Source organism: Eptatretus burgeri, chromosome 15 (genome assembly GCF_056783735.1).
Source record: "Eptatretus burgeri isolate ZD-2024b chromosome 15, Ebu_testis_v1, whole genome shotgun sequence".
Classification (NCBI taxonomy): Eukaryota; Metazoa; Chordata; class Myxini; order Myxiniformes; family Myxinidae; genus Eptatretus; species Eptatretus burgeri.
Window position 1 is genome coordinate 59,017,103 of NC_140975.1, and position 24,567 is coordinate 59,041,669.

General features: G+C 45.6%; 1 protein-coding gene across 2 annotated transcripts in view; it reads right to left on the reverse strand.

Annotated features, from left to right (window-relative positions):
- LOC147012278 (protein kinase C epsilon type-like) overlaps window positions 1-24,567 on the reverse strand; it is a 341,866-nt gene that overhangs the window by 169,513 nt on the left and 147,786 nt on the right. For both annotated transcript variants that reach the window (XM_085856184.1, XM_085856185.1), the window contains 3 exons: window positions 20,277-20,349; window positions 19,921-20,096; window positions 11,458-11,631 (listed from right to left, as the gene is read on the reverse strand). In XM_085856184.1, coding sequence (XP_085712310.1) covers window positions 11,458-11,631; window positions 19,921-20,096; window positions 20,277-20,349 — 423 coding nt within the window. The remainder of the gene's footprint in view (window positions 1-11,457; window positions 11,632-19,920; window positions 20,097-20,276; window positions 20,350-24,567) is intronic.

The following is a 24,567-nucleotide window of genomic DNA, read 5'->3' on the forward strand; positions in this document are numbered from 1 at the left end:
TCTCACCGCGATCGAGCCAATCAGCCCCCGCGTGGGATAGGGTTGCTCGCCAAATTCGACCTACCTAAGTACCCACGCGGAGGGTAGACCGGGCGATCGCACCTCGCCGCAGGTCGACTTCGGACACGGGCCACTTAAGCGACCCGTTCCGTACTATCAGAATAACCGAGTGGTGTTATCGTCGACCTCGACGGTTCGATTAATTATCGGGCGTACTCAGCCCACTACCAACCCTTTACGTGAAGCAAGATGAGGGTTCAATGGGGGAAAAGATGAAGCGAAGCGGGAGAACAGTTCAACAATAAAGCACATTTATTCGCGGCACACGGGAAGCACACAAATACAATTCCACCAAATGCACCCAAAAAAAAGAAAACACAATTCCATTTACACAAAAAGCAAATATAAAAGTGAAAACACAGTGCAGAGCTAATACCGACTACCGAGCACACGGCAACACTTATACAATTCTACTTCACAGACGGCGCCGACAACACATACCCAAAACCAAGGAAAAGAATATCCTCAAGAATGAGGCGGGCCTGAGGCCGAGACCGGGTCGCGCCTACCCGTCTGGTGATGAGACGCGGAGCGGCGATGGCGCCCCAACCCGCGGGCCTCGTGGACGGTGTCTGGTAGGGGGTGGGAACGGGGCCCCCTTGGTCGCACTATCTCAGCGCGGGGGGAAACAGGAGGGGGTTGCTGATGCTCGGGGTATAGAGGATCTTTATTACCCCTGGTGTGCGTCTCCACCTCGGCCAGGACGCGCTGCCGGCCTCCCTCGGGCGTGCAGCTCCTGGCACCGACGCGAGCACCCCCTCGTCCGACTCTCTTCAGCTTCTCCAGCTACTGCAGGCTTCGGGCTCCAGACTTCCACACTCGTCCCCTCCGTTCCGACTCCTTCTCGTTCTCTTCTCTTTTTGCTGACTGACGAACACCGTCCTTTTATCCCACCGTAACTTCGCCTTTGACCCCCTCCCTTTGACCTTTCACCTCGCTCCCCATTGGCCCGAGAAAAAGTGGGCGTGAAGGCTTTTTGATCCACAAATTTGCATATATCGATCGTTCTGGAGGCGGGGCCAAATCGCCCCTCGCTCACCGATTGGACGGCAAAAAGTGGGCGTGTGTCGTTTTTGATCCGTTTTTGAAGCACAAAATCCGTGATTTTGTACACGCTGTTCAACGTGCGCCCTGCACGAGTCCAACACCGGTACCCACAGCGGGGCAAGAACGGTGGCGATGCTACGGTTGCGAGGTGTGACGTGAAGGTCGTGGCGGTTGTGGTGAAGCGGTGGTTGTGGTCGGTGGTTGATGTTGTGGTTGTGATGGTAATCATGGCGGTTGGTCCAAAATAAAGATAGTAAAAGAAAAACGGCTATCCTGAAGAGTCGCAGCTCGCATAAATGACATGTATTCCCACTAGACAACGGGTTTGGGCCTAACTACACATGCACTTACCGAGATACCTCACCTAAGGGACCTGAATGGTGGTTTGCGAATTTGGTAACCACAACACTACCCCCTTCCCTTTTACAGACTCGTCCCGAGTCGTCAAATTTTCGTGTGCCATCATGTGTAGTTTTCCCCTAGTACATTTTACCTACGGATCCCTGAGTGCGACATTCATGGTATTCGTGTCCCCAAAATAAATAACCTGAGGGCTGCGTAACTATCTAAACAAACTCACTCACACGGACGACTTAAATAAAATTGCCGGCGCTAAGACATACATGCCGGGGGCGCACTCATATTTACAGTACATCTTAACCTTAACTTACAAATTTTACACTAAACCATGGCCCAGGATCATTGAACTCTGCAAAAGAAAAGCAGTTAGCAGGGAGCCAGGCTGCCCGCATGCAGTCTCTGGCTCAAACAATGCAGGTGACAGGGAACGTGGCTGGCTGCTCACACGCAGTCCAAGGCCTTCCCTTTTGAACTGAACGCAGTGAACCACAACGGTGCATGGGCTGCACAAACGCAGTCTCCGTGCCAGCTCAAGTGGCACACGCAATGAACACAACGAATGGATGCATGGACACAAACACGGTGCACGGGCCGCCACTGCAGGCCCGTGTTGTAGCTGCCAACAGGGCAGTTCTTGCAGCTTGCAAACTGTTGCCTTGCGGATCCTGGCGCACATGGAAATGAACAGGGGGGGCAAAGCAAAAATTGAACGGGGCTGGTGAACGTGGGCAGTGGGCATGGCATGGCAAAGGTGAGCAGGCAAACACAGCCCGCAGAAGAAGGCCGCTGCAGGCAAACATAGCGGGCAGATGAACTGGCCGGCACAGGCCTTGAAGAAAAACAGCCAGCAGATGAACTGGCCGGCACAGGCCTTGCAGCACACAGCTGCCGATGAAGTTGGCCGGCCTCCGCCTTGAAGCAAAACACGGCCAGCCGATGAAGTTGGCCAGCCTTTGCCGTTCAGTGGAGGTTGGTGGAGGGAGTGCGGTGGTGCTGGCCACTTGGAAGGTGGGCTCGGACCTACCTACCTGTCTCCCTCCCAACCTATCGCCTTTGCCTGTCACTGTACATACCCACTCCCTTAATTTGTCAAACCCCAATTTAGCCCCAACTTATTTTTTTATTGTTTTTATTTTTACTTCCCCACTATAAATCGTCCCCTAACCCCCTTTATCGTCCTTGTTCGGCTAACCTATTCTGTCACCTAGCCTACTCCCAACCCCTACGTTCCCTTCCCAGAGGGGAACAAGGGAGAGCTAACGTCCTGTGTCGAGGCCCAACGAAGCCTCAGAATGGCCTCCCCAGAGTTCGGCGATCTTAACACCAAGTGGGTCCAGCGGCCCACAACGACAGCGAGGGGATGGATGGTGCGGAGGGGTACATCTCCTAATCTACCCTAACCATTTAACTGTTAAACTACCCCGGGGCTTTCAACAAGCGCCTCTCGCTTAAACTATTGGTTCTAACAACCCAGATTCCCGTCGCCTGTGTTGGTGTCCTCACAATTTCGGGCCTCGCCCCCCAATTTTCTCTCCGTGCCCTCACACGGTCTCCTGGCTGGGACACGTGGCTCACTTTGGCAGGCACGACCCTCTGCCGATTCTCCCGCATGGCACCCCCGGGCACTACACTGCCTCCGAGCCTACCAGCTCCCTAACACCGGGGAGTGCCCCCCATGGCACCTCCCCTGAAACGCACACGTGGCAGGCCGGCCTCCCGGGCCCCTTTCCGAGGGTCACCCGTGCCCACAACACTGCCCACGCGGCTAATGGCGCCCCGGGCCCCGCACCAAGCAGGCGCACCCGTGCCCACTACTCTATCCCGGCCCCCCATGGGCCCATGGCCTACCGCGGCCGACTAGCCTGGTGCCCGGGGTACCCACTCAGCGATACTCACCTTTCGCAGCCACGCTCCCAAGCCCGTCAACAGGGCTCCTGCACCCCTCCAAATGGGTCTCGAGCCTACTTTCCCACCAACAGCAAAACGACCTCCATTTTCAATTTGACTAACCCAGCTAACTCACTTTACTCTGACCCCGGGGTCCCTTGGGCGGGAGTCACTCCTCCCCCCAATCACTCATCGCACCATGCATTCCCCATTCGCTCCATTCACACAGACCCGCTGGCCTCACTCACTCACCAAGCACATGCTTCCAATTCACTCACCAACAAGTCTTCAACACACACACCACTGAACTCTGCCATCCTCCTAACTACATCCCCTAACTAACTCGTGCTCCCACGTCGTCCCTTAAACTACAGCACGTTCCTTTTAACACTACGTAGCTAAGCTACGTCCCCTCTACACATTCACAAGTCTGTCACTGTCTCCTAACTCAAAAATTCATTTTATTTCCCAACCTAAATCTGGCTACAATCCCTCTAACTAATCCATTCCACGGACTCCATGAGGACTTACCCCTGCCCCATGAAGTCGGTCTAGCTAAGCTAACCCTTCCCCCTAACTAGTTTCCATCCTGTGCCCAGGGTAAGGGGGTCTTTCACCCCTTGCCCAGGAATCCTGTACACCCGAAAGTGAGGCTTGTTTTTTTTTTTTTTTTTCTTTACGCGCAGCACCAGCGCGGCAACTCGCGCACTTTGCACCTGCCCGTGACGTCATGCAGCTGCACGTGTTCCTCGTCCCTCCTTGGACGGGACCATCCGGCAGAGATACCCCTCCTGCCGGATTCCAACCCCACGTGCAGCCATGGCGTCACCGTGCGCAAAAAAAAACACAAGCCCCATGTCTCGAGGGGTTCCCCACGCGAACACATGTGCTTTGCCCGTTGGAGCTTAACACACGATCGCGTGGAGAACCCGTCCGGTCCAAATCCATTTACCTGCCTAAACTTTGTCCGTCCGCGGGATCGGCAAATCCACCGCGTGCGTTTCCGGACCGGGACTTCACCCTCGCAAGCGAGCACGTGGTGGTCTCGTGCGTTGCACAGCACGAACCGCGTGCTCACTGCTGGGTGAACCCGGCACGGTCCGCGAAACAACTACAGCCGCTACCCGGCTTTCTTTCCTCTGTCGCCGTCGTCGCCATTCCACACACGCATACCTGCGTGTCACGACGCCCACACTCCACACCATCACATTCACACGGGGAGACGCGGCTGCGTGCTCCCGCATGCCAACCGACATCTCCCTCACATACCGCTCTCTCACACACACGGTCTCCCTTGCACACAGCGACCTTGCACACGGCCGTTCACTCACGCGTGCCTCACTACTCACACAAACCATACTACTTACATACGCGGGGGCACTCACCCGCGGTGCCTCATCCACACTGGCCGTTTCACTCACACACACGGCCTCTTCCACACACGGTGCCTCATCCACACACCGTCCCTCACTCACACACGCGGGGGCACTCACCCGCGGTGCCTCACTCGCACTCCGTGCCTCATCCACACACGTGGGGGCACTCAACCGCGGTGTCTCATCCATACTCCGTGCCTCACTCACACACGGTGCCTCATCCACACACGGCGTGCTGGGAAGCACGCACTCCGGCACCATCGCCACCACACCACTCACACACGGGGTCGCTTTCACACACGGGGACGCACTCACACCTTGCACCACACACACAGGGACAACCACACTGGGGATTTGTGTCCCCACAAGGGTCTCCGGGGCCTCTATACCCCCCAAGCTCTCCGTGCACTCGTTCACAGCACCCGTCCCCTCAACCTCGCAAAGCACGACCGAACTCACCTGGTCGTGACTCGCCTCAAGGGGGCATACTCCCTCCCCTCGTTCCTGGAGGAGGCCATCCAGGTGCTCGCACCGGGTCTCTACACGCCCGCGAGCTCACCCCCGTTGTCCTCCACTACCTCCGTGTGTGTGTGTGCGTCACTTACCCCGTCCTCACCGTGCAGTCTCTCCTCTATTGTTCCCTTCCCGGCCACCGTCACTGCCAACTCTTCACCCTTTACCTCCCTTGTCTCCACTATTATTTCCTTTGTCACGGCCTTCATGCCCGCCTGCAGGCATCGGCCCATGTTCTGCGTCTCACCCCGGAACTTTTTCATTTCCTCCTTCATGTTTGCTTCCATTCCGTTTATTTGCTTGTTCATTTCGTTTTTCATTTCATTTGTATTTGTATCCATCTTTTCGTTCATGCCTTTCATTTCGTTTGTATTTGTATCCATCGTCGTTTTCACTTCATTCATTTGCTTGTTCATGTCTTTCATTTCGTTTTTATTTGTATCCATCTTTTCGTTTATTTGTTTGTTCATGTCTTTCATTTCGTTTTTTATTTCATTTGTCATTGCCGCCAGCATGGCGCATAGCTGGGCCACGTCGGGTGCGCTTGAGTGAGCCGTTTCGGCAAGGGTTGGGGAAGGGTTTTGGTGGAGAGGGGGGGGGGGAGGTGTCATACACCGCGGCCGCTGCCGCACCCACCTCGGGCCCTGGGTTCAGTTGGGCGAGTCCGTGTTCCTGCACAATCAACATTTCCTGCTCGGGGATTCCATCCTGGACCATGGATCCTACACATTCTACATCCATTTCTAATACCCCCGGCTCCCGCTCGCCTTGAGACGCCATCTTGCTTCTCGTGAAGGGTTAATTTAGCTCGCTCGTAATTTGGAGGGAATCGGGGGTCGCTTCTCTCACCCCTGGACCGATTCCCGTGAATTTAGCCGGAGACAGGAGAGCCCGTTTTCCTGTTCTCCGATACCAGTGCCGCGAGGAGGGCGATGAGTTTATATCCCACTCCTGACACCAGTGTTGCGGTCTTCGCGCCCGCCGGCGTGCTGACGGCCACGTAATTCGAATCGCGGCACGTCGCCCACCGGACGGACAATCCAGTCGTGACCCTCTCGGACTAACGCCGGGAACCAGTCACGGGTGGACCTTTCGGTCTCACCGCGATCGAGCCAATCAGCCCCCGCGTGGGATAGGGTTGCTCACCAAATTCGACCTACCTAAGTACCCACGCGGAGGGTAGACCGGGCGATCGCACCTCGCCGCAGGTCGACTTCGGACACGGGCCACTTAAGCGACCCGTTCCGTACTATCAGAATAACCGAGCGGTGTTATCGTCGACCTCGACGGTTCGATTAATTATCGGGCGTACTCAGCCCACTACCAACCCTTTACGTGAAGCAAGATGAGGGTTCAATGGGGGAAAAGACGAAGCGAAGCGGGAGAACAGTTCAACAATAAAGCACATTTATTCGCGGCACACGGGAAGCACACAAATACAATTCCACCAAATGCACACAAAAAAAAGAAAACACAATTCCATTTACACAAAAAGCAAATATAAAAGTGAAAACACAGTGCAGAGCTAATACCGACTACCGAGCACACGGCAACACTTATACAATTCTACTTCACAGACGGCGCCGACAACACATACCCAAAACCAAGGAAAAGAATATCCTCAAGAATGAGGCGGGCCTGAGGCCGAGACCGGGTCGCGCCTACCCGTCTGGTGATGAGACGCGGAGCGGCGATGGCGCCCCAACCCGCGGGCCTCGTGGACGGTGTCTGGTAGGGGGTGGGAACGGGGCCCCCTTGGTCGCACTATCTCAGCGCGGGGGGAAACAGGAGGGGGTTGCTGATGCTCGGGGTATAGAGGATCTTTATTACCCCTGGTGTGCGTCTCCACCTCGGCCAGGACGCGCTGCCGGCCTCCCTCGGGCGTGCAGCTCCTGGCACCGACGCGAGCACCCCCTCGTCCGACTCTCTTCAGCTTCTCCAGCTACTGCAGGCTTCGGGCTCCAGACTTCCACACTCGTCCCCTCCGTTCCGACTCCTTCTCGTTCTCTTCTCTTTTTGCTGACTGACGAACACCGTCCTTTTATCCCACCGTAACTTCGCCTTTGACCCCCTCCCTTTGACCTTTCACCTCGCTCCCCATTGGCCCGAGAAAAAGTGGGCGTGAAGGCTTTTTGATCCACAAATTTGCATATATCGATCGTTCTGGAGGCGGGGCCAAATCGCCCCTCGCTCACCGATTGGACGGCAAAAAGTGGGCGTGTGTCGTTTTTGATCCGTTTTTGAAGCACAAAATCCGTGATTTTGTACACGCTGTTCGACGCGCGCTCTGCACGAATCCAACACCGGTACCCACAGCGGGGCAAGAACGGTGGCGATGCTACGGTTGCGAGGTGTGACGTGAAGGTCGTGGCGGTTGTGGTGAAGCGGTGGTTGTGGTCGGTGGTTGATGTTGTGGTTGTGATGGTAATCATGGCGGTTGGTCCAAAATAAAGATAGTAAAAGAAAAACGGCTATCCTGAAGAGTCGCAGCTCGCATAAATGACATGTATTCCCACTAGACAACGGGTTTGGGCCTAACTACACATGCACTTACCGAGATACCTCACCTAAGGGACCTGAATGGTGGTTTGCGAATTTGGTAACCACAACAATATATATATATATATATATATATATATTGTTGTGGTTACCAGATTCGCAAACCACCATTCAGGTCCCTTAGGTGAGGTATCTCGGCAAGTGCATGTGTAGTTAGGCCCAAACCCGTTGTCTAGTGGGAATAAATGTTATTCATGCGAGCTGCGACTCTTCAGGATAGCCGTTTTTCTTTTACTATCTTTATTTTGGACCAACCGCCATGATTACCACCACAACCACAACATCAACCACCGACCACAACCACCGCTTCACCACAACCGCCACGACCTTCACGTCACACCTCGCAACCGTAGCATCGCCACCGTTCTTGCCCCGCTGTGGGTACCGGTGTTGGATTCGTGCAGAGCGCGCGTCGAACAGCGTGTACAAAATCACGGATTTTGTGCTTCAAAAACGGATCAAAAACGACACACGCCCACTTTTTGCCGTCCAATCGGTGAGCGAGGGGCGATTTGGCCCCGCCTCCAGAACGATCGATATATGCAAATTTGTGGATCAAAAAGCCTTCACGCCCACTTTTTCTCGGGCCAATGGGGAGCGAGGTGAAAGGTCAAAGGGAGGGGGTCAAAGGCGAAGCTACGGGGGGATAAAAGGACGGTGTTCGTCAGTCAGAGCCGTGTGGAAGTCTGGAGCCCGAAGCCTGCAGTAGCTGGAGAAGCTGAAGAGAGTCGAACGAGGGGAGCCCAAAGAAGAGTCCAGAGGCGGAGAGGCGGCAGCGGCGAAGGCAGACGAGGGGGTGCTCGCGTCGGTGCCAGGAGCTGCACGCCCGAGGGAGGCCGGCAGCGCGACCTGGCCGAGGTGGAGACGCACACCAGGGATAATAAAGTTCCTCTATACCCCGAGCATCAGCAACCCCCGCCTGTTTCCCCCCGCGCTGAGATAGTGCGACCAAGGGGGCCCCTTTTCCCACCCCCTGCCTGACACTGTCCGCGAGGCCCGCGGAGAGAGGCGCCATCGCCGCTCCGCGTCTCATCACCAGACGGGTAGGCGCGACCCGGTCTCGGCCTCAGGCCCGCCTCATCCTTGAGGGATTTCTTTTCCTTGGTTTTGGGTATGTGTTGTCGGCGCCGTCTGTGAAGTAGAATTGTATAAGTGTTGCCGTGTGCTCGGTAGTCGGTATTAGCTCTGCATTGTTTTCGCTTTTATATTTGCTTTTTGTGTAAATGGAATTGTGTTTTTTCTGTGTGCATTTGGTGGAATTGTATTTGTGTGCTTTCCGTTCATCGCGAATAAATGTGCTTTATTGTTGAACTGTTCTCCCGCTTCGCTTCGTCTTTTCCTCCATTGAATCCCCATCTTGCTTCACGTAAAGGGTTGGTAGTGGGCTGAATACGCCCGATAATTAATCGAACCGTCGAGGTCGACGATAACACCGCTCGGTTATTCTGATAGTACGGAACGGGTCGCTTAAGTGGCCCGTGTCCGAAGTCGACCTGCGGCGAGGTGCGATCGCCCGGTCTACCCTCCGCGTGGGTACTTAGGTAGGTCGAATTCGGCGAGCAACCCTATCCCACGCGGGGGCTGATTGGCTCGATCGCGGTGAGACCGAAAGGTCCACCCGTGACTGGTTCCTGGCGTTAGTCCGAGAGGGTCACGACTGGATTGTCCGTCCGGTGGGCGACGTGCCGCGATTCGAGTTACGTGGCCGTCAGCACGCCGGCGGGCGCGAAGACCGCAACAATATATATATATATATATATATATATATATATATATATATATATATATATATATATATATATATATATATATATATATATATACACACACACATATACATATATATATATATATATATATATATATATATATATACACACACACATATACATATATATATATATATATATATATATATATATATATATATACATATACACATATACATATACATATATATATACATATATATATATATATATATATATATATATATATATATATATATATATATATATATGGCACCCCTTTATATGAACTTTTCTTCAGCATCACTTGGTTCCTCTGAAGAACGCAAGGGTAGTACAGCATGCACATGAGATTTTTTTGAATGTTCCTGAATTTCTATTGTCTGGCATTTCACACAATCCATGGAATGTCCCTTTTACTCTATTGTTTGGCATTTTCTACAAGTTATGCAATGTCCCTTCTTTTATATACGAGTTTGCCACATGGCACGTACCATATTGAGGGGCCTTTTCTATGCCCCTGGCATTTTTCTCAAGAATGTCCCTTATTTTCTCTAGTTTGCCACATGACACATACCATACAAAGGGGTCTTTCTGTGTTCCTGGCATTTTTCCCAAGAATCCTCTTCAAATTTCAAGTAAATCAGATGAAAAGTGAGGATTTCAGAAATGTGGCCTTTGCTGACCTTATGGCTTAAGTTTGAGTTCAAACATAATTGGTGGTTGAATTCAGTGAGCCAATATGAAAATCTTGTTCAAATTTCATGTCAATCGGATGAAAATTGAGGATTTTAGAAAATTGGCCTATGTTGACCTCAAAAGAGTGACCACGATATCCCATGGTCATGTAACATGTGATAAAGTTTCAATTTCCTCCGCTGAACGGTTTTCGATCTTTACAAAATGCTGACACATACGACGTAGGACGTATGTCATATGTACGTACACTACCGATCGCTTAACCCTGCTTTTCGCTTCATGAGCGCAGGGTAATGAATGCATACAATTGTAGACAACTAATTTGATGCACAAATAAATTGATCTATTAATGCATATCCATAAATGATAGATAGTGCTGCCCTCCAGTGGAAACCAAGCAGAATTGCATGAGGTTTCTGACTGGATGATGCGTGGAGAGTTGAATATGAGCAAAAAATAGCAAGAAAGAAAAAACTATGGCACTTCGGTGGAATTTGTTTTGAAAGCCATTAATTAGACATATTGTCTGATGTTTATTCCAGGTTTCAGCTCATTTCAATGTATAGCCTTTGAGATATGGGCGCCAAAATATTTTTGGCAGTCGGACGGACGGACAGACACCAACGTGATTTTCGAGGGTTTTCGTTAAAAACTCAAGAATGCGAAAATGGGTGTTGCTGAAATTTGGAACATATTACCTCAACAGCCAAAGGATTTACTTCTGAAACTTGTAGCCAATTTCGTCCAGTAGAAGCCGAGAAATGAATTTTTAGTCTCTGTGTTACCGTTTCATACTGAGAAACTGTCCCATATAAAAGGGAGAGGCACTAAACTCCTCCCTTGACAACCATGAATGTTAATCGTTTATGTATAGGCATTTACTAATGCTTATCCACAAACACCACAACATCTAGCTTTTAACCTACAAAAATGGAATACATCAGAGAGGGAGAAAGAAAGGGAAGGATTTGCAGCCAATTTCATCCATGAGAAGCCGAGACACAATTTTAAGTCCCTGTGTTAAAGTTTCATACAGAGAAACTGTCCCATATAAACCGAGGGGCACTTTGCAACTCCATCAATAGAGGAAGCAAGTGATGTACAGTGAGTTCGAGAGATGTAGAGAGAGGAAAGGATGTATAGATATGTTTCAAGAGATATTGAGAGATGTACAGAGAGAAAGTACAATCTACAGGACATATGCACACCTGTGTTTGGAAGCAGCAATACAGCTGTGTGAGGTACGGATGCTGTTGAGCCAAAGCAAGGACGCGTTTCTCTGTCATGGTGCAGTCGACATCGTCATCCTGCACAATGGAATCTTTTTTCAGCACCTTGATGGCAAATACCTCATCTGTACCACGGAGCTCTGCCAGCATTACCTGCCACAAAACACATACGTAGAGCTTGAATTATCCACTTTTGGAGCAAATCTTCCCAATTCCCACCCATACTTCCAGGTATTGGTGAGACACTGGAAGACATTTAACAAAACTACAATCATAATTTATTCACCAATCAATGAATGGCTTACAATCATTGAATCAACCCCCAGCATATGACCACAGCCTTCATGGTTTCTGAACCTGATCTTTAAAATTAGTTGATGCTGAATGCATTCAATCATTGTGTAATCAGAGTGGGAATAAGATCCACTCCACAATTATTTTAAATCTGGTTTTAGGGCTGGCAGGATAGCCTACAACTACGCACACTTGCCTCTGAGCCATCTCGCGTAGGTTCGAATCCCAACCGAGTTCGTCCACCCCTCCTACTCCCCTTCCCCCACAGTGGAGTGTGAGGGATCAGTGTGCATCGTCCATTGGGAGGATGTTAAAGTGGGTGATCCATCTGACAATGATAGATAACACTGAACAACAAAAATTTTTTACTGGAGATGTGTAAAGTGATTTAGACTAATTTGGGTACGCTGATTTCAAAAATCATAACCGTTTTGCTGTATCACGTCAGGATTTTCAGTAACAGAAATATTCCCATTGCCTAGAAGTCAGGATTTCAATGAAATTTACAAAAATTCATTTATTCATTTATTTCATCATGAATGCTTTAAAATTATAGAAATTACAGAAAAACTCCACTAGAATGGAATTAAAAATGCTTTAGGCATTTGGCTTTGCGTTTGTGCTGCTCTGTGTCAGTTTCACGATGCAGGAATCAGCAGAAATCGCCCATCATGTTCGGGTTGTGCCGCCCTTGGTAACGCGTCTCCATGAGTGAAATCTCTTGGTGGAATCGCTCGCCGTGCTCATCCGAGACTGCTCCAAAGTTGTCAGGGAAGAAGTTCAGGTGCTGGTGTAGGAAATGGATTTTCAGGGACATCCTGGAGCCAAGTTTCCTGAAGGACTCCAGCAGCTGCTGCACTATTTCTTCATAGTTGTCCGCGCGCTCGTTCCCCCAAGAAGTTGTCCGTCACAGCTTTGAAGCTCCTCCACGCTGCCAGCTCTTTGGGGTTTAGATTTGTCGGAAAAGTTTCGTCCTTCATAATCTGTCGGATTTGCGGTCCAACAAAGACACCAGCCTTGATCTTGGCCTCCGGACAAGGTGTTGCCAAACTTTTCCTTGAGGTATAAAAACCCACGCCCATTCAGATCCATTGCCCATACAAAACTTTTCATCAAGCCGAGCTTTATGTGGAGTGGTGGAAGGAAAACCTTGGCTGGGTCGACAAGGGCGACATGCTTCACGTTGTGTCGACCAGGTACATGCTCTTTTCGCTCTTCCCAATCTTTCTTCGTCCAGTGATTCTTGTCGTCTCTGCTATCCCAGAGACAAAGGAAGCACATGTATTTCGTGTAGCCTGACTGCAGCCCTAACAACAGCGCCACCACTTTCAAGTCTCCGCAGATGTGCCAGTTGAAGTCATTGTACTTGATGGAATCAAGCAGCTGCCGCATAGTCTCATAGGTCTCTGTCATACCGAACGCGTGAGCCAGTGGGACTGATGGTTTCTCGTTGCCATTGTGGAGCAAAACAGCCTTCAAGCTGTTCTTCCCCGAGTCGATGAAGAGGCGCCAGTCTGCAGGATCATGATCACACCCAAGTTCTTTCAACAGACCGTTGATGTCACTGCAGAATGTCATCGTGTCTTCCATCTCAAAGAACTCAGCCATGTCTCTGTGACGTGCTCTGAACAAGGATATCTTGGTGTTAGGTTCAAGTAGATTCCACTGCTGCAGCCTTGATCCAAGCAGCTCTGCCTTCGCCTTTGACAGCGAGAGATCTCTTACAAGATCATTTAAGTCTCCCTGGTTCAGAAGGTGTGATTCTTGAGTGTCGGGTTCAAAAGGTTCATCATCACCATCCTCTTCACCACTGCTTACAGCTATGTTCTGATCAACTGGAGGTGTTGGAACGGGGTTCTCGTCATGATGAGGCACAGGTTTACGAGCAGAGACGCAGTCAGCGTACTTGATGTGACCTTTATTCTTCTTGTTGAAGCCGGCGATGCTTGTGCAGCAGAAATAACAATCATCATGATGATTCTGCGGCTCACGCCATATCATGGGCACCGCAAATGGCATGCTCGCGCGCTTGCCCACCAACCACTGAGTCAAGGTTGTGTGACAGCTTGTGCAGCAGATGTGTGGTGCCCAGCTCTGTTCTTGGTCCCCCACCTTACACCCGAAGTAGTGAAAGTAGGCAGCCTTCATTTTCACTGCTGTAGATATACTTCGCTGTTGATCTTTTTTGGTATACCGACCACAGACATAACAGAAGTTGTCAGGATGATTGGTACAGGAACGCCTACTCATCTTTATCTGAAAGAAAGAAATATAACACAAGTTAACAACAATTGTACGAAATAGACATGTTAAAGACATATGTAAATTTCATTGAAATCCTGACTTCTAGGCAATGGGAATATTTCTGTTCCTGAAAATCCTGACGTGATACAGCAAAACGGTTATGATTTTTTAAATCAGCGTACCCAAATTAGTCTTAATCACTTTACACATCTCCAGTAAAAAAAAATTTTTGAAATTTGTTGTTCAGTGTAATTGGTAGATGCTAAAGATCCCATAATGATGAGTATGTGAGCTATTGCTGGCATCACACAGAAATTACTAATTCCTATTCTAACCTACAGTGGGCATTGCATCAGTGGCATAGCCTCGCCCCCAGTATTCATTGTGCTACTTGCAGCCATGATGGTGCTGCTTAAGAAAAAGAGAAAGAAGGAAAGTCAGTTTTCAACAGCAGCATCACAAACATGATGCCCAAGATGACCATTCATCTGAAAACTACTTATATATTTGTATGCAGCCTATGGCTGGTTAGTTGTATCATTTTTCTTTGGGGCTCTGCTGTGCCGCTGATGCAATGTCTGCCACCAGCACACTGGTACTCATTTCGCTGACCTCGGAAGGATTGCAGGCTGAGTCCACCTGCCTGATGTTAATTCAACGAATTGACAGGGGCTTGAACTTTAGACCCTGAGATCTTTAGTCAGCCATCCTAACTGTGAAGCTAACACCAGGCTTTGCTGACCATTCATCTCACATTTTGCTTGCGAAGGTTAATGTTGATGAAATTTAATGATGGACTGACAGCGACTCAAACCCCTTTTATACCTCCACCACCATACCCTCCACAATTAAAGAAAGCTAAATGATGAGCAGGTGTAAAACCACATGGAATGATCAGAATATTTATTGATCAGTTTGTACAATGGTAGTCAAGTGGTGAGGACATTGTATTTACATTCGACAAATTGTGCTTTCGAATCCACCGAAATCTTTTTCTCCTTGTGTTTGGCAGCTTGGCTGCCGGTTAGCTATCATTTTGTTGGGGCACAACTATGCAGCATATGGTGTGCCCCTTATACCAGTACACTGGTACTCATTTCGCCGACCTCGGAAGGATGACAGGCAGCGTCAACCCCACCTGGTGTTAATTCAGTGGCACACATGGCTCGAAGTCAGGACCCTAAGATCCCAAGCTAGTCACCCGAACCAGAGCCAACACCAGGCTTATCTGGCTAAATAAGGCAGCAGTATTAAAGCTTTGGTTGTAAGCTTCATGAAACCAAACAAGAGGAGCCCGATGTTGCTCTCGGATGTTGGCAAAAACCCAGCTTTATGACCTTCAGGGTGGAGGTAATCTGACTCTGTCACACCTCCTGTGTTCTACTTGCGATGCCAGACCACAAACCATGGTTGACACCGGACGACTTGGTATGGGTACCAAAATGGCAGTAAAGAAAAGGCAGCACCAAAAGAAAATCCCCCTAACTGAACATATCATGCCAAACTGCTTGTTCATACACTTCACTTTCAAAATCAGTTCCCTGAGATCAACAAATTTTGAGCATTTACTGGATGCAAATTAATTCCCAAAAAAGAAGTTATCCACCTGTATTAACATTCTGATCACTCCACACACAGTATCAATATTCAGATCAAAGGCAAGGATGGGAAAGAAAACAAATGGAGATTAGGAGGAAAGAGGTTCTGTTCTTGTGTACGGCAGCTTGACTGCCAGGTAGCTATCATTTCTTGGATGCACAGCTGTGCCACTGATGCTGTGCCGTACCACCAGTACACTGGGACTCATTTCACCAACCTTGGAAGGATGACAGGCTATCAACCCCACCTGGTGTTAATTCACCAGCCAACAGTGCTCAAGCTCAGGACCCTAAGATCCTCAGCCAGCCACCTTAGCTGCAGATCCAACCACCAGGCTTAGAGAGAGAGATGAAAGAGGAATATACGTATATATACAAGCCGGTAGGCGACATGGCTGCTCGCTATTGATTGAAAGCTGGCCGACGCGACTAGCCGATATTCATGTACATGCTATCAATCAATTTAGCATAATAAATATGATTATCACAGCCCTCTTAGTTTGCGCCCAGAAACCCGCCTTGTGAAATTTCAGGCATGTTTCCAAAGAGACTAACAAATGGCAGCCCTGGTAATTCCATTTATCTATTCGCTAAAGATTTTATTTTTTTTATATGACGCTGTAAGACATTCTCCTTGGGCACAAAAAAACAGGTCCCTCGGAGGTCCAGTTTCGGAGGTATTGATTTTTTTGTACAGTCCACAATAAGTGTACAATGTATGATAAAGCATTTAGCTGTTGCTAAGCAACGGAGGTGTGCATAGCAACCATTCATTTTTGTGTACATGCTAGTCACATTATACACATTTCACCCAAGTTTCATCAAAATCAGACTCTTTCTCTTCGAGATATTCGCAATTAACCATTTCTGAAATGTTCGACATGTACTCGCCCAAAACCTATCTCCTCCTACAAATATTTTTTGTTAGGGCTGCAAATTGGCATGAAGGGAGCAAGATAGATTGCGCACAGAACTCTAAGCTTCGATTTTCCATTTTTTTTTTCGATTTTTTGACAACTTTAAAGGGCCGTTGATCGGGCCCGGGGTCCCATATTCGAAAACACACAATTCCCAGAAATATTGGTCCTACCTACCAAATTTCATTGGAATCGGTTGAGAAGTTCAGCCCCAAGGCTTGACCAAAGTTTCGTGGACAGACAGACAGATAGAAATGTCCAGAATAAGGGTGCTCTAAGAGCAGCCAATATATATATATATATATATATATATATATATATATATATATATATATATATATATATATATATATATATATATATATATATATATATATATATACTTGCTGAAGTACACGGTAATACCTGGGAAATTTGCTTGTAAGACTAAGTGCCTATTTTCCTCACGCTAGTTAGACTGAGGCATTAGTTGTATGGAGAAAATTAGGAAGGCTTCTTTTATGGGATGACACCAAGGGTGCAATCATTGTCGTCGCAACTGGTAAATATAGCGGTGTAGTGAATGGTCGCAGCGGTCGCAGGCTGCCTATGCGGTGATAGCACTGCCCCTGAATCTTAAATGTGGTGAAGAAACCCCGGTCCGTCAGGTCTCTGTCTGCACCAAAGGATGTCATCATGAATGAAGCATTGTACCACCAGATTTGACTGCGAAATCGCTTTTCCTCTCACGTATCCTCTGTAAGCAGCCATCTCAATACATCTGGTGGTTCTTGTAATGACTCCAGTCTAACCTTTCCTCCAGTACAGCACATGGCTGGAGCCTCACCTGGCCACTTAACGGCCCTGCAAAACTCGCAGACTTTGTCCATTCTGCCAATAGAGATGTGCGCATTGCTGCCGTAATCCTCAGAGAGGTCATAGTTGAAGGCGGCCTTGAGCCACTCAATGTTTCTAGCAGCAGTGGCAACTGTCCTTGATGTCCTGCCAAAACCCGGACCTAGAAAGCTGGAACGTGAGTTTTGTGCTTCTCTCGCCTGTCAGTGTGACGCTCTATTCGCAGTTAGGGCTCGGTCTCGGTCTCGGTCGGTCGGTCGGTCGGTCGGTCGGTCGGTCGGTCGGTCGGTCTCTCTCTCTCTCTCTCTCTCTCTCTCTCTCTCTCTCTCTCTCTCTCTCTCTCTCTCTCTCTCTCTCTCTCTCTCTCTCTCTCTCTCTCTCTCTCTCTCTCTCTCTCTCTCTCCCCAGCTGACTCCGCTTGCCTGGCTCTTTCATGAGCAGATCTATCAGCAGTTAGCTGTTGCCGTGCACATGCAGTTCAATAATTCAAATAACAGGAGGAGAATGTGTATGTTTAAAAAGTCAATGAATATGAACATTTTGTATTTCAAAAAACCCAAGCATTTTTAACCATGAAGCCTTTTGTTACGATTAATACGCCGGCGAACTATTCGAAAGCCATTTTTTTAAAGGAATTATTTTTTTTTTAAATATATATTTTTTCATTTTTATGGAAAGCCACTCAGCGCATCCTGGAGCTGAATGTTAGGTCTATATGTGTATAAAGTTTCATCAAGATTGGTTCACTGGTCTAGGAGCTTATTGGTTACAAACAAACAGACAGACAGAAGGACTGCCATTTATATAGTAGATAGATAGATACATATGGGGCAAAATGGAAAGTGTGGGTGGGAGAGCGGGTACCCTTAGATGAACCTTTATCCCTTTATTTCTTCAAGTAACACTTTGATGGACCCTCAGATGAACAAGTAAAAAGACATAAAATGTCATAGCCCCCGTTGTTTTCGTAATTTTGCTGCACAGAGGTAACGCACAAGGAAACACAAGGAAATTAGACACAGGTGGAGGCCATTCAGCGCATCATGCCTGTGCCACATCAACACCAGACCAAAATGAGAAAATGCAAAATGTTTTTTTTTGAAATATGTTTTTTGTGTTTTTTGTAGTTTTTGTATTTTTTTTTCCAGGGGAGGGGGCATGGGATTTGGGAAAAATGCACATCATCAACCACAAAATACCCCTTGATGAGGCCACCACCAACAGCACTCCATACACATGCACACAATCACCCATCAATGCTCAAGCTCCCTAAAAGTCCTGCCAACGTTCCTAAACCCCTCTATCTCCATAACTTCCAGGTACCTATCTAATTCTAATTTAAACTTATCTACGTATCCAATGCAGTGACGCACTGCTCCAGCGCGTGCTCTCATACCTGACCTGACCTGACTTATCCGACGTACATATGTAAGTTAAAGGGATAGCCCATATTTACGGACAACTAAAACGGCCGCCAATCTTCCAGTTAGCCATCTTTGATCAGATCGCAAAATAAAGTAAGGAGCACATGTATGCCATCAAGTACTGTACTTGTGCTAAGTTTAAACAAAATCAGGCCATGCATGTCTGAAAAATGGTTGGGGACATATTTAAGTAACAAAATGGCCGCCAATCAGCCATCTTGGATCTGATCTCGAAAACAAATGACGGACATATGTAAGCCATCATTATTTATCTGTTTGCTAAGTTTGAACAACATCGGTAAAATTCATGTCCGAGAAATGGTTGAGGACGTGTTCAAAATTGGGGTTTTTACAACTAAAATGGCCTCCAGTCGGCCATCTTGGAACTAATCTCGAAAAAAAAACGACATGCACAAGTATTCCATCATTCCTTCTCCGTTTGCCAAGTTTAAACAACATCGGTAAATGCATGTCTGAGAAATAGTTGAGGACGTATTCAACATAGGGCTTTTTACAACTAAAATGGCCACCAGTTGGCCATCTTGGATCTGATATCGAAAAGGAATGACATGTATATGTAAGCTATCACTCGTTATCTGTGTGCCAAGTTTTAACAACATCAGTGAATGCATGTCTGAGAAATGGTTGTGGACATGTTCAACATCGGGGTTTTTTACAACTAAAATGACCTCCAGTCAGCCATCTTGGACCTGGTCACGAAGAAAAATGACACAAATATATATAAGGTATCATTCCTTACCTGTTCCAAGTTTGAACAACATCGGTAAATTAATGTCCGAGAAATGGTTGAGGATGAGTTCAACATCGGGTTGTTTTTTTTTACAACAAAAATGGCCGCCATTCGGACACCTTTGATCGCATCGCGAAACAAAATGATGTGCATATGTACACCATCGTGTGTTGTCTTTGTGCCAAGCACGAATAAAATCGATCCATACATGTCTGAGATATGGTTGCGGATGCATGCACACACATGCATGCATGCACGCATGGACACGGAAATTGAGACCAAATCCATCAGCCCCCGTTTCGGTCTAAGTCCAACGGGGGCTAATAACTATTGTGAACAGCTACATTACATAAAAATTAAAAACAAACAAATCTGCATACCTTTCCAAAACTGCCTTTTCCTAAGACTTTAATGAAGCCGAAATTCTTCAGACTGAGCTTGTGGATCCGTTTTGCCTTTTCATCTTCATCATCTTCATCCTCATTAATCTCAGAAACACTCCTGTCTCTCCCCTCAAGCGACATCACTTTCCGCATACCAAGTTCTCCATCTGGTCCTGCCAAGGAACGTGTGAAATTACTGATATTTACCAAATGTGACTTTCATAAAGTTATAATCTAATGCCTGCGTTTCAGAAAGACGAGTAACAAAGCTTAACTGACACTAATAAATGATTCAACAGGTAGTTTTGAACGTGTTTAATGGACACTGTGGTTGAGGTGACAATGTGGTTTACCTGATTCGCATGGTGTGGCGGGAGCAGACTTTGAGCGGTCGAGCTCAGCTGGCTTGTCAGATGTGAGACTTAACTGCAGGAGATGGGCAAATGGATTAGAGAAAACAAATCTACATCTGACAATAACACTAACCATGCATCTCATAAGCAATGTAACGATTATGAGAAATTTTACAGAGAGGTTTTATATTTATTTGTAGAATGTTAATATAGAGGTAATGGAATGATGATTGGATGAATAACAAAAAGAACTGAGCAGGTTGAAAAAGACTAGCCAAAAGAAAGCGAGTTGATGATTTAATGACTTAACAAGCTGGGTTTTTGCGAGCAAGGCAACACTTACAAGAAAGGAACTGATAAAAAAAAACCTTTGAACATATCAAATTGCAAAGAATGTGGAAGACAAGGAAGATACTTATCCACTCGTATCAAAAAAAAAAATTCTTCCAAAAATGCACTTCTGATTTAAAAGCAAGTAGGAACTACAATGGCACTCAGTAGATAACATATACCTCCGCCAGGCTGAACAGTTTACACCTTGTATCCCACTGATAGGCCGCATCTGCATCTGGACCTGAACCAAACTCTAATCGGCTTGTTCTTGTCACCTACCCAACTCATCCACCAAGTTTTGTTATAATCCATCCATAACTTTCTGAGATATCATGCTACATATCGTTTTTGGCCCTATCTCCCAATGGTGAATAATCACTTTAAAAATTCTCAGATCCGTATTCGGATATTCACCAAAATCTAACATTTCGTCCTTGACACATCCCCAAGCTCTCCACAAAATTTCGTCCAAATCAGTCTCCAACTTTTTGAGATATTTTGTTCACAAACAAACAAGAAAAAGACTGTGCAGAGCACGATACATCAAATTGTTCATTTCATTAAGATTAAAAGTGACAATCTTCATCAAAGCTCAGGTCGATTGGATGAAAATTGATCATTTTTCAGATTTAAATTGATGATTTTCGAAGTTTGACCATGAGTTTACCTTTGACCTCTTGACATCAATAGTTGGTTTCAAAATTCAGTGATGGACTATGCAATTGCTGCTTAATTGTCAGGTTAATTGGAGAAAATTGATGATTTTTCAGATGAAATTTGATCTTAGAAATTTGACCTTGAGTTGACCTTTGACCTTTTGCCCTCAAATACCTTATTTCCCAATTCAGTGATGCAATATGGAAATCATGTTCAACTTTCAAGTCAATCGGATGAAAAATGACGATTTCAGAAGTTGGACCTGAAGATGACCTTTGACCTTTGACCTTTGACCTCAAAATCAATAGGCTTCGCAGTTGAAACAACCTCGACACCTTGCTAAAGTTTCATGATGATCGGTTTGGGATTGTGACCTGTAGGCGATTGACAAACAAGCAGACAAACAGACAGAATAACAAAATCGACTAACCAATGTACTTGAAAAATCTTCGATTTCGCAAGTAACAAACAGACAGAAAGGGGTGAAAACATACCCTCCTTCACCTTCGGTGGCGGAGGTAATTATAGTACCTGGATCTTCACCAAATATAATCAAATTGTTCTTATTAGATATCCAAACTGTCAACCCAATTTCGTCTGAATCCGTCCAATCTTTTTGAGATTTCCTGCTTGCAAACAGACAGACAGACAGACAGACAGACAGACAGACAGACAGACAGACAGACAGACAGACAGACAGACAGACAGACAGGGATGAAAACATAACCCCCAACAGAGGTAATAAGTTCAGGTGGCATTAAAATGTGAAAACTTTGGAGGGGGATGAATACTTTTGCACGCTACGAGAGGTCTGAAGCCAGGTGTTGGCTTAATGGTGAGGGTGTTGGGCTTGGGATCCTAGAGTCCTGAGATAAAAATCCTGTTTTGCTGTTGAATTAATACCAGGTGTGGTTGACCAAGCCTGTCATCCTTCTGAAGTCAGCAAAATGAGTACCGGCTTGCTGAGATGATTGAGCTATTCAACTACCCTGTGTTGAAGTAGTGACCTGTCCAGGATTGTGCCCAATAGCCAAGGAGACTGCTTTGGCAGCACCAATGCTCTGCACAGAGTGTGATCCTGATGGATGGATGGATGGATGTAGAGAAGTGCTTTGCCATAAAATCTTACCTTTTTTCACACACAGCAGAAGTCACACACATATTATATTAGTGGGATGGGCTTACACATTGTGTATGCATAAGAACCATGTTTCCCCATTGTCTCGGGTCGCTCACTTGCATTTGATTTTTCATTTATTTATTTACATTTTTATTTCTGGATGCGTTCCGACGATTCTGTGATATTTCTGGATGTATTGGCTTCGATGTCCGTCAGCACACAAAATTACCATGCTTCCCCATTGTCTTGGGTCACTCACCTGCATTTTTTTCATATTTATTTCTTTATTTATATTTTAATTTATGGATGTTGTCTGACAATTCTGTGACTTTTTTCTGGTGTACCAGCTTCGATGTCCATCGGCACACAAAATTTCAGCTTTCTACATCACCCGGAAAGTACCAATCTTTAATATCAGTCAGTGAGTGAGTCATTCAGTCATTCAATCAGTGGTTAGAAAGAGCTTTTATATATTCGGTTTAAATATTCTGGTATGTATATATATATATATATATATATATATATATATATATATATATATATATATATATATATATATATATATATATATATATATATATATATATATATATATATATATATATATATATATATATATATATATATATATATATATATATATATATATATATATATATATATATATGTATGTATATATATATATATATATATATATATATATATATATATATATATATATATATATATATATATATGTATATATATATATATGTATATGTATATATATATATATATATATATATATATATGTATATGTATATATATATATATATATATGTACATATATATATATATATATATATATATATATATATATGTATATGTATATATATATATATATGTACATATATATATATATATATATATATATATATATATATATATATATATATATATATATATATATATATATATATATATATATATATATATATATATATATATATATATATATATATATGTTGTTGTTTGTCTTTCGGCTGCTCCCATTAGGGGTCGCCACAGCAGATCATCCGTTATGATCCGCATACTGATTTGGCATAGGTTTTACGCCGGATGCCCTTCCTGACGCAACCCTGGTCGCCTCGTACGACACAGGGATAAGGATTGGGTTTCGCCATGATTCCTGGCTGCTCTACACCCTCTCATAGCACGGCCCAGTGCAGAGCTCCCGTCCTCAAGCGATCCTCCAACCCAAGCCTCCGAGTAGCCGGATTACAGGCGCACGCCACGATGCCCGGTCATATATATATATATATATATATATATATATATATATATATATATATATATATATATATATATATATATATATATATATATATATATATATATATATTCTCTATTATAATAACAAGCTTGCACACTAAAAACTCAGCTCGCCGTAACACGATCCCTATGAAATTGCTGTGGCACTTAGCGAACATGTCGACAATGTTTGGGAAGTCTTGGCGTTCCATAGTACCACTTGCATTTTGCACAATGCATATTTTTGTCATTCCCCGTGTACGGTCTGTCGTCTGCTACCAGCTATGTTGTACTGCTATCCCGTGCATGTGCATGGGTATCGCTAGTAAATATATATATATATATATATATATATATATATATATATATATATATATATATATATATATATATATATATATATATATATATATACATATATATATATATATATATATATATATATATACATATATATATATATATATATATATATATATATATATATATATATATATATATATATATATATATATATATATATATATATATATATATATATATACTGTCAGACCCCGACATTCGCGGTTCCGCTATTCGTGGACCCTGCGAATAGGGTTCATAAAATGTGACCTACTTCTACATTTGCAGCCCTGTGTTAATGTCTTCACGGGCATTTTTGCAGTTTTTCTGACCTGCTTTTACATTTGCGGCCCTGTGCTTCATGCATTCATGGTTTTTCGTGGGATTTTTCATTTTCGTTAACTTGAAGCACCCACTCCCTACTATACGGGAGCAGTCAAGAGGGTCATGTTATTATATTTATGCCTATTTTACTCCAAGGGGTCCCAGGATTACACACCCAAACAATGGTTGCGATCGGTTTAGCCATTTTTGCGGTACCTGGGAACA